Here is a 10,750-nt window from a genome sequence, read left to right on the forward strand (position 1 = left end):
ATTACCATTGTTTAGGGATAGGATGGGTGGATGGATGGATGGATGGATGGATGGATGGATGGATGGATAGATAGATAGATGGATAGATGGATAGATAGATAGATAGATAGATATATAGATAGATTGAAATAACTGACGTGCACTACTGGAGTGTACATGAGGATTAGTTCATATTGCTGCTCCTTGGTGGCACAGTTCACCATTTCTTTGTGCTGTGGGTTGTTTTTTTATGTTCTCAAGTTTATGTTTGTTATCTATATAACTGTACTGTGTGTAACTTATGAGTAACAACAACTATAATAATAATATTATTATTATTATTAATAATAATAATAACAATAATAATAATAATAACAATAATAATAATAATAATAATAATATTGCATTTTATTTGTATTGCACTTTACATTAGTAAATCTCAAAGTGCTAAAAACGATATGAGCAAAAGCAAGTCTGTATAAAGTCGCACATAACTAATAATTTTTGCCTTTCGGCATAACTATATAAACCACCTAAATAAATCTAAAGTGTCAGAGACACATTTTTCCAGTCATTTTTTTATGAAAAGAGTTGTTACTTTAATGTTGTTGTTTGCACAGGTGGACCAGGTAAAAATCTGCCAATATGGCAACACACAAAAGAAAGATGATCTTGACTGACACAATATGTCACAACAAGCATAAAATGAGCTGTACTTTTCTGCATTCTCTCCTCCTAGTTTAGGGCTATAAGCTTAGAGGTTTTTCTTTCTGGAGTTTGCTTGTTTCCTTGTGTATCCATAGGCTTTCTCTGGATATCCTCCCACAGTAATAAAAAGAAAAAATCCATTTGAGGTTGATTGCACATTTCATATTGCTTGTCGGTTGTAATTTCCATGTGTCGTGCTCTGTCTTTATGTGTTTTCCTCTTCAGGGTGTATCCTCCCTTCAATCATAGTCAACTGGGATTAACTTCATCATCTAGTGACGTGAGTAGGGTAAAAAAGCGTTTACTTTGTATGAGTAAATGTCTATGAAACTGTATATACACATGATATAATGTATTTATTGTAGTTGCTCTTAAAGGGTCATTATATTATTTGTGGCAAATAAACACAGAGTTCAGTTCTCAACCTTTGTAAACATTTGCAGTAGTTTATTTCCACAATGACTTTTAGTACTGAGCTAGCAGTTTGTCTGGTTCCAACACATTACAACTGTGCTATCCTGGTTGTACCATCATTATCAGCTACCAATAGCAATGTCTGCTGACATGGTGTCATGTTAATACCATATTTATGGTATAATATGATCCCATCTCCTTGTACACAAGTATACAGTATCTATAATACAAAGTTTGGATGGGCTCTAAAAAAGTAGGAAAAAAATAAAAATACATGCACAATTTACATTTCACATTTTGATGGATAATATTTACAATAATAAATATCACTGACCAATGGAAAGTCTCTGGGCAACTTCATCTATAGTCAGAAGACCAGTCGCGACTCATGCTTTGTCATTTCTTCTCGTTCTTCCAAGGTGAGGTCATTGTTTCTCAACCTGCAATTCAGCAAGAAAAGAGAAACATAAACCAACAACAATGTCCAAGCAATTTGAAAACTACAATATTAAAAGGCAAAATAATATTACAGTGGAGCTGAAAGATATGCAACTGTAATGTGGAGCATTTCCTGACATTGGAACTGCCAGTAAATTGCATCCAAACAAGGTGCACTAAAGATTTGTAAAACAGCAGGATGCTGTACAGTTTGTGGGCATCACTTACCATATCGACTTCATTTGAGTGTTGCGTTGAAGGGCTTCAATCAAACACTCCACTCCTGCTCTGGTTATGCAGTTCTCTGTCAACCTTGAACCAACAACCAGAGAGTGGAGCAACATAAGAAGTAGACACAGAGAGTTTACTATAGAGCAGTGGGTCCTGACCAAGGGGGGGCCCAAACTACAGGATTTTAAGGGGCATAACTAGTTTTTGTCTTAAAAATAAGTGAGTCTGTTTCATTTATTTATTTATTTTTGTAATTATACAGGGTCTGGTGGAGGGTCGCCCAAGTTTACGATGGTGATATTTTGGGTCGGTCAAGAAAAGGACTATAAGTGTCAAACACGCCATTTCACCATATGTCACGTGAACAAGTACTGCAGAGTGATTTGCAAACGCAAGCAATGATCAACATTTCTGTAACTGAGTAGTAAAAGTATCCAGAGAAAAATGTTTTATTTGCCTCACATTGAAGATAAATATTGTTTTTGGAATATGAAACAAGATCCTATTGACGTTTTTGAACAGTTTTATTTGAAAAAGTTAGGTTTCCCCAACAGATTTGATCGGAGTCAACTTTTGCGTTGCACTGAGGGCAGATGCTGTAAACTTCAAGCCTTGATGAATATTGTGACCTATAAAACCTTGTTCCAGGACTCACGTTCCAACATTTAGTTTACTTAAGTTTGATTAGAGGAGAAAGGAACTAGTGGATACATTTATCGGCTGCTATTTTGATTTCCACATTAATTTCTGCTTGATTCATTGGGAACGTCATTGTCTTATAAGTGAGTATTTTATCAATGAGGGCCGACGGAGAAATAAAAGGGCTGAACTTCTGAACGCAATAAATAAAAGACAATAAGGAATGTGCATTATTGTGACGTTTGCTTTATTCTAATGGTGTAATCAATTAATGTTGGTTGATATTCATTCTAATGTTGTGCTGATGTGAATTCAGAAAATATATTAACACATGAACGACTACAAAAAGTGAAACTTATTGTCCAGAAAATACAGTATGTCATTTTTTTTGCAGTATTTTTTGCCTTTTAGGATGAATTACATCAAGTGACAATATTTTATTGCCCTACAATAAATTTGTTGTAAAGAATAATCTAATTTCTGCAAATTATTCCTTTTCTTTATCACGGACTCAAAATCAAACATCAAAATTGTGCAAGTAAACATTTGAAAAAAAAAAGGCATTTTGTAAACAAGTCCCAAAAACTGAAAAGATGTAGAATAGAACTTTATGCCACAGATCATGACAAGCAGCCAAAACCCACAGAGTCTACAGGTCAGACTTTGCTAAGCCTGCAAAGGGCCGCTAACCTAATGCTCTTTGAAAGTATGTGACCTCTAACAAGCTGAGCGAGCAAGACAACCAAAAGATCTCACTCAACTGGATCCTGCTTGAAAGGAAAGAATGACAATATATGGTAACTTAGCGACTCCTGACTTCTAAAAAAAGAAAAGGGAATAGATCCTGTTTTCTGAGGATTGTCCATTCATTGTTACTTTCAAATGATGTTTTTTTTAATTCCTCTCTATATTTTGAGCAGCAGTCAATAAACACCCCCACGCCCCTGTGAGTACATGCTTCTCCCCAGCGCTTACCAGAGCTCCTCCAGAGTCGGACTCTTCCTGATGATGTTGGCGAGGGCACACGCTCCTGAACTCCCGATACCGTTGCCCACGAGGCTATGTCGCAAAAAAAAACAAAAAACTATTACATTCAGTTGATGTCAAACAACATGAATATATTTTGTTAATAATCCAAATAAACTGCAAGGTAGTAGTACAAACTTCCATCACTGCGCAGCATTTCAAATACTATAAAAGTGAATGATTAACGGCATTTAAAGCAAATATCACCTGAACCAAACAAGAGTTTTGCTGTTTTCCAAGGCACTGGCGAGGGCCTTTGCTCCGGCATCACCTATCCTATTGCCCCAAAGCCTGGGAATATAAATATGGCTGTTATTTAATGGACAAACTGCAATAATGCAATACACAAAAACAGCATTCAGAGGTAAAGCTGTACCCCAAAAACTGCAGCGAATGATTGCATTTCAGTCCCTCTGCAAGCCACTGAGCTCCTTCTGCTGTGATGTTATTGTTTCCGAGCCTGCAGGAAAATGTTGAAATGATTCCTCATTGAAAAGACAGCTGAAGACACGAGTTCTACGTGACCCTGCTTTACCGACCTGAGAGACAGGAAGTCCTGCCTGGTCTGCAGAAGGTGACAAAAGTACTGCGCGCAAACATCAGTGAGCTTGTTGTTGAAAAGCCTGAAGGGGAAACAAAATGATTTACGCAACTGACAAAATGTTATTTGTGACGCTGACGTGCAGTTGAACTCATCTTGACAGTACTCACGCAATCTTCTGGAAGTTTTTACAGTGGATCCCCTTAGCGATGAGTTTGCGGATGCCTTCATCTGTGATGTTATTATTTCGAAGGCTGATGAAGGAACAACAAAGACAGATCATATTAAACACTTTTTCTGCTTTTATTCATTTGCTGTGTATATTTTTCTTCTTTTCTCTCCCTTTCTTCCTGCTTTTTCATTGTAACTTCAGCATTAAACTACTGTGTCTGCATTCAACCACAGATGACTACGCTTCCTGTAGCTTTAAAAACAAAGCTCAGTGGGAATCTTGTTGACGCTTTGATTTTACAGTCTGACACAGACAGAAGCTTTATGAATTAGTACTTACTCGCTTTAGGAAATCTCCACACAGGATAATTTGCCAGCAGACAATAGATTTGGCTTTCTGAAAAAAGAACTAAGCTTAACTCTGATGTTCCCGATCTTTGGAGCAGAGGTGGAAAAGATTCTCATTCTTTTCTTAACGAGAAGTACAGATACTCGTATAAAGAGTTTTGTAAAAAGTAAAATAACCTCTTTATCTTTTTGCCATCAGAACATTTCAAAGAGTAGAAATTTTGAAATGTTCTCTTGTACAGAAGGTAGAAAAGGTTGCAGAGGTGTATCAAACCTTTGTTGGATGGTCGTGGGTTTTATGCACATACGCATGAGAAAATTGATATATTTTTAACAATTTTCTAAACAGGTATTATTTTTTATTTAATTTAATTTAATTTAAATTGAGGTTTGATGGTAGGAAAGCACCAGATCAACCAGCAGTAATGACGCTGTACATCACGATAAATCAGTGTTGAGTAAGAAATCAACATTTTATTAAAAAGACTTTTTGAAATTTAATGGGAACAGAAATTCTTGACATTCGACTACTATTCACCTAAATTTATCAGTTACGAGTGATAACTCGGTTTGAGGAGTGTGAGATATATTACGTTCTAATGTGTGATAAAAGTTGCATTTACATAAAGTATACACACTTAAATATATATCTCTAAAAACCACTCAGAAATTACAAATAGTTTGTTCGCTTTCAATTGTGCTTTCAAACCAGTTGAACCAGTTGAACCAGTTGAACCAGTGACAGCTGGGGGATTATTTATTATTACTTCCAATATTAACATCCACAGACATGAAGACACTTTCTAGTCTTTCCGTGTCCATCATCGGGGTGTGTCTTCCACTTAGAATAACTTTTCGTTGACGCTGTCACGCAGGTAAGTGAAGTCAAAATTCCACTGTTGGTTCTCAAGCCACCTCAATTGAACTCTTCAAAGCGAAAACCAAACATGCAGGCGGTGCTTTTATCCACCAACATTTTAGATGAAGGTCTCAGAGAACTGCAGGATTTGAGGGCATTTCTGTTTGCTGCCGCTTTTATACAAGCAGTTATTTATTTCATAGTGCAGGAGGTAGCAGGTTTACTATGGACCATGTATGCATTGTAAAAAAAAAGTCGCTTGAAGGTTACTTCAATGAAATAGATCCCATGAGAGTCTGTTCACCATCATCTGTGAACTAAATTGTTGAATTAATAATTAATATGCAAATTTAAAAAAATGTTTTATCATACTCACTAGAGCGATCTGCAGATGTGCAAGCAGGGCAGGAGCTGCTCCACTCCAACATCGCCGACAGAGTTGTTGTCCAGCTGGAGGCCGACAGGGTTTCTCAAATGCTGGAGCACATAGGCAAGTGCAGTGCACTCGACTGGCCCAATACTACAGTATGTTAGTTTCAAGTGGTCCACCTCCAGCTTACTCATTACGTCCTTTGCAATTCTGTCCTCCTGCATTTCATAGATACATTTGATCAGCCAAACAAAGTCTGGCATGGCATGCATGCTCTTCTTCTCTCCCTGCAGAGGCTGAGGAATGGACTTGAAGTGTTTCTGCATGCCTTTGGAAAGACATCGTGCCACTTGTTGGCCCTTTTTGCCGATCACAGCACTGGAGCAGGAACGCAGCCATAAGCTCTGGTGTCTCTTAGACAGAAGTCCAGACACAAAGGCGGCAGTGATTTGGAGGTTTGGAGTTTTTGCTCTTGTTGCGTCCTCAACGTTCCGTTGGTTCGTGGACGAGATGCACACTATCAAACACACACCAGCTCCCTCCCTGCTTACTTCCTTGTCCTGAGGCTCAAAAAGCTTGGGGATGGCTGAGCGATCAGTGTTGTTTGACAGAACGACATAGAGAGCAGCAAAGAAGCATTGGATTGTCATATGAAGGAATTCATACTGTTTCCTGTTGGTAGCAGACATGGTTTTGCTTGTCAGGAGAAAGCCCATGGAGGTATCGAGTTCAGTCACCCCACATGCCTCAAGGTCTGTAGCTGAGAATATATAGCTGGTGGCTAATATCCCCCTGAAGGCAAGCTGCCCCAGATGCAAGACCGTTTCAAGATGCTCCTCGAGCCACCCTGCCCTTTTGCTGCTCTTCGATGGGCTTTGGTGCTGGAAAAAGTGCTGCAGAATCATGAGGTAAACATCCGTGATTGTCTGTGGGCTGCCTTCGCCACAGCCCAGAAGCTCTTTGTGGCATCGTGAGACAATCCAGCAGAGAACTGGACTGTGGCACAGTCCAAGTAAAGCTGTATTGGCCTGCAGTGATGCTAAAACCTTAGCAGCTAAAGTGGGGTCGCTGTGGTTCTTTCTTACAAAACAGTCAATTCCATCCAAGGAGAATCCTTTTAGAAAGACCTCTTTGCTCAGGTGCTTCTTCAACACTGGACCAACTGCCTCGGGGCGACTTGTGACAACTTTCCGTACGCCCTTCATTAGAGAACCCTGGATTAAGTTGAACAAGAGTATATGAACCGGGGCCCGCTGAGTGGGGCAGCAGAGCCGGTGCTCGTCTGAAAAGCTCTGCTTGAGTTCATCCAGGCCATCAAAGGTCAAGAGGATGAGATGTGGGTGGTCCAGTATGAACTGAAAGATCTCTTCCTGTTCTCTGTCAGGCCAGCAGCAGTGCTGAAACAGCAACTCCTGTACAGACAGTTCTCTCTCCTCGGAGTTTAATCTGCGGCAGCTGAATGGGAAAAGAAGAAGGAATTCCTGCAGGGCGACTCCACGAGCCCAGAGCAAGTGCAGCCTCTGGAGCAGGGTGCTCTTCCCACTGCCCGCCTCGCCGGACACCAGCACCGTGTCCGCTTCCTCATTCATTGTGCCCACTTTACCTACTATGCCCTCCAGGCCCAGAGGTCCATGAGCATCAGCACAGGCCTGAGCTAACTCCACATGGCCTTCGGTGTAGATGTCGTCGAGAGACATGTGACTGGTCCCCCCATAGGTACTGAGAAAGCAGGACTGTGCAGACACAGAACTGCTCAGCTTCTTCTGGTACTTCAAGAACTCTGAAAAAAAGCATTAAAACAATAATAATGTTGAACAAAATTGAGCATCAGGGTTACATTTTTCAATGAGTATCAAAGTGTATTAACGGAGCTGAATGTTTCAGTCAAAACTTAAGTCCCACCAAAGTGAAACAGTTTGTGTAGAAACAACTTCTAGGAGCTCTTAGAAAGGATTTTCCAATAGGTTTCATAATCACTGAGTTTATAACAGACCTTTGGGAGGAGTCGTGTTGTCAGAGTCAGTTGGGGAACCACATTCCTGTTTTTGTTGGATGAAACGCAGGACAACTGTGGCTGCTGATTCACCTTTTGATCTGACATGGTCCAGTAGACACCTTGCCTGATGAATATATGACAAAACAGGTATTGTAGGGGAAATCATTGAACTGTGCAGAAATGAGTTTTGAAACATTACAACTGAGCTTCTTGTTGGGTTTTTTTAGCAGTTCTGGAGTTTTGAAGTTAAATGTTTTAGTGTTTATGAATGAGGTATTGCCGGTGTTACTTTTGATAGATACTATTCAGTATGAACAGCAAAAGTACATTTTATATATAAATGGTTGCCATCGATTAGTGGCTAAGTCAATGCAAATTGTTCTCACTCAAACTACAAAACCTTTATATGCATCTACTATCAGCATTTACAAATTCACACCAAGAGAAAAGGCGTATGTAAATGATGTGAACAAGCTGAATCAAGGAACAGGTCATGAGCTGAGCTGTGGTAATCTGCCTACAGGCTTCCTACAATAAAATAACACTATATCCTGGATGTATCTAATCAAAAACATTGTCCAAAACAAAAGAAACCAGTGAGGTTTGTACTAAACGATTTAACATGATTCAGCGTAAACGGTTGGCCTCCGAAAACATGTAGTCCCTCCAGCATCCCATTGTGGAAATGCTGCTTTTTCCACTCTTGCAGAATAGAAACAGAATGTTTTATAACAGTACGTTTTTATATGAGAAACAATAGTAACAAGCCATATAAGTGAGAAAGTCCCTGTTCATCTAAGTAAATCTGCACATTTAACATTTTAGTGAAGTAGATAAATATCCGGACAACAATAAATCACCTTAAACAAACAGTGTAGACCTTTGACAAATATAGATGTGACTTTCAGTCACACTATAAATAAGGATTTCAATAATGAAATCTTATTTTAACCATTTAAATCATTACTGAATAATGAGGAATTGTCAGATCATATTTTACTGTGTGAAACCTGCAGTACCTGTTGTGTGGGAGTGTGTAGAGGGAGCCGCACTGCATCGCAGTCTGATACAGAGAAGTAACCCGACTCAAGCAAAGCTTCCAGAGCACCGTCAATGCAGCCTTGGAGCTTGTGGACAAGGCTCGGCCTTTGAGCCAGAAGGTTCTGAGCAGACGTGCATCGAGTTTCTCCTTTTCCCTCCGGACTTGGGCTGCACCCTGTGAATGAGGGGCAAGCTCCCAGTGCTTCTGGTTTGACCTCTTGGAGAGCAGTGAGGAAGTGCCCACATGCATCCACACCCTTCATGTACACCAGGTCGAGCAGCTGCCTGGCGTTAGTGTACAGGGGTCGTCCGGGTACCTGTACATTCTGGTAGTCCTCCCATGTGAGCTCCCCCTGGGAGAGCAGGATGTCCAGAATCTTTTCCAGAGGTTCGGCCGATCCACTGCTGCACAGGCTGTGCAGGATCTCTGTCCGTTGTTTCACCACAAACTCCTGGCCGAACATGCTGGACGCATGTCCACGCTCAGGAAGATCCAGCGTCACAGCTAACACACACATGTCACTGCACTAGGACGTGACAGCAGCTCAGTTCTCACCCACATCCTGCTCATTTTACATTTTAGTGTTACACCGGTCTTTAAAGACAGAAATGCATGAGAATCATTAAATACAAAAGTCACTGTTTAAAAACAAAACAAAAACAACACTCACGAATTTACATCAGCTGCAGAAAGCTTTCTTTGCTCAACGTGTCATTGAGGCAAACATACACATTGACTTGCTTCTTCCTCATTCCACATCTGAAACCAAAACTTGTTCTCCTACCAAGTCCCTCCTTCTGATTATAATATGCTCCCAGCAAATCCCTGTTCAAACAAAAACTCTCAAAGATGGACAGGAACTGACATACTTCCTTGTATCCATGCATCATTTCCTTTATTTATTTTAAGAAATAATGTAACTGTAAGTTGAAAATGTAACGTCTGCACCCTGTGTTCAGAATTATGAAAATAGTGAGTGTATTTCAAACAACAGAAAGAGGAATTATAGTATTCTAAAGCAGAAGCTTTGACAATAAGGAGAAATGTTTCATTTCAATCTTGTGTGGGTGAAATGAACCAAAACGTGAAGTCAGCAGTTGGTTGTAGCTGCAGTTTGGTGCTGCAGCCACTTGATGGAACTATTGCTTTGATAAGTTAGTTTCCCCAGAATGTCAGCATTTAGTTGACTTTCGTACCTTTGACACATTTCAGAATCCTACTTCTTGTCACTTTTTTCTTTCTTTTTTTTAAGATTGGCTCCTTCTTATATATCCAATGTTGTCTCCTTCCTGTCATCCTGAACATGTCTTTCTATGCAAGGTGCCCTGGTTTAATTAGAATTTCTTTGATGGAATCGGGATGAGGGGTGATTCCCAAGGGGTTTGGGGAACTAAAGATATAGCTTTCTTTACAATGTTAGAATAGTAGTAGAACAGAAGGTAGCAATATTTTCACCACGGAAAAGCTGCAGTTGAAGCAGCATGCTGTGCATTGGATGTAAACTTCAAAACACGTGCACATAAAACGCCCCTAAAACAGCTCATGAGGCTCCTTGTGTTCTTTGATGTCAATAAGGATTTTGCATATGAATTATGTTTTGGACAACCATGTGATTTATCATTATTGTTCCAGCCTCCTCCTGAGTGCCATGATGAGTTTATCACGTGTCTTCTCCATGCCCTGTGGGGGGACGTTCTCAAACATGCAAGGGCAGGAGTAATCAAAGACAAACTGGAATAAAACTTTCAAAAAAAAAAAAAAAAAAAGCATCTTGTCTTCTCCTCCTTTTCAGAGACGCAGGCAGCTTCACCAAGGGGAGTGTAATGCAGAGTGCTCTCTGTCAGGCATCCTACATGAAGCTGGAAGGTGGGGTTCTGTCATCCAAATCACAGCAGGGGGTCCAGAGAAGTTTGGACGGATAAGAGAGAAGGTAAGAAATTGTCAGTCGGGGAAAAAAACAAACAAAAAAAAAACCAATGCAGTCAATC

General features: G+C 40.0%; 1 protein-coding gene across 1 annotated transcript; it reads right to left on the reverse strand.

The window, feature by feature from the left end:
• Nucleotides 1–1,427: 1,427 nt before the first annotated feature.
• On the reverse strand, nucleotides 1,428–9,225 carry nod2 (nucleotide-binding oligomerization domain containing 2; the record flags this gene model as incomplete). Its single annotated transcript, XM_080494293.1, has 10 exons — nucleotides 1,428–1,541; nucleotides 1,768–1,851; nucleotides 3,385–3,468; nucleotides 3,643–3,726; nucleotides 3,812–3,895; nucleotides 3,975–4,058; nucleotides 4,147–4,230; nucleotides 5,731–7,504; nucleotides 7,718–7,844; nucleotides 8,740–9,225. 10 exons carry the CDS (start codon nucleotides 9,223–9,225, stop codon nucleotides 1,469–1,471), a joined length of 2,964 nt encoding a protein of 987 aa, XP_080350419.1. The 3' UTR covers nucleotides 1,428–1,468.
• Nucleotides 9,226–10,750: the final 1,525 nt, after the last annotated feature.

Source organism: Blennius ocellaris (genome assembly GCF_963422515.1).
Source record: "Blennius ocellaris genome assembly, chromosome: 1".
In the NCBI taxonomy this organism is placed as follows: domain Eukaryota; kingdom Metazoa; phylum Chordata; class Actinopteri; order Blenniiformes; family Blenniidae; genus Blennius; species Blennius ocellaris.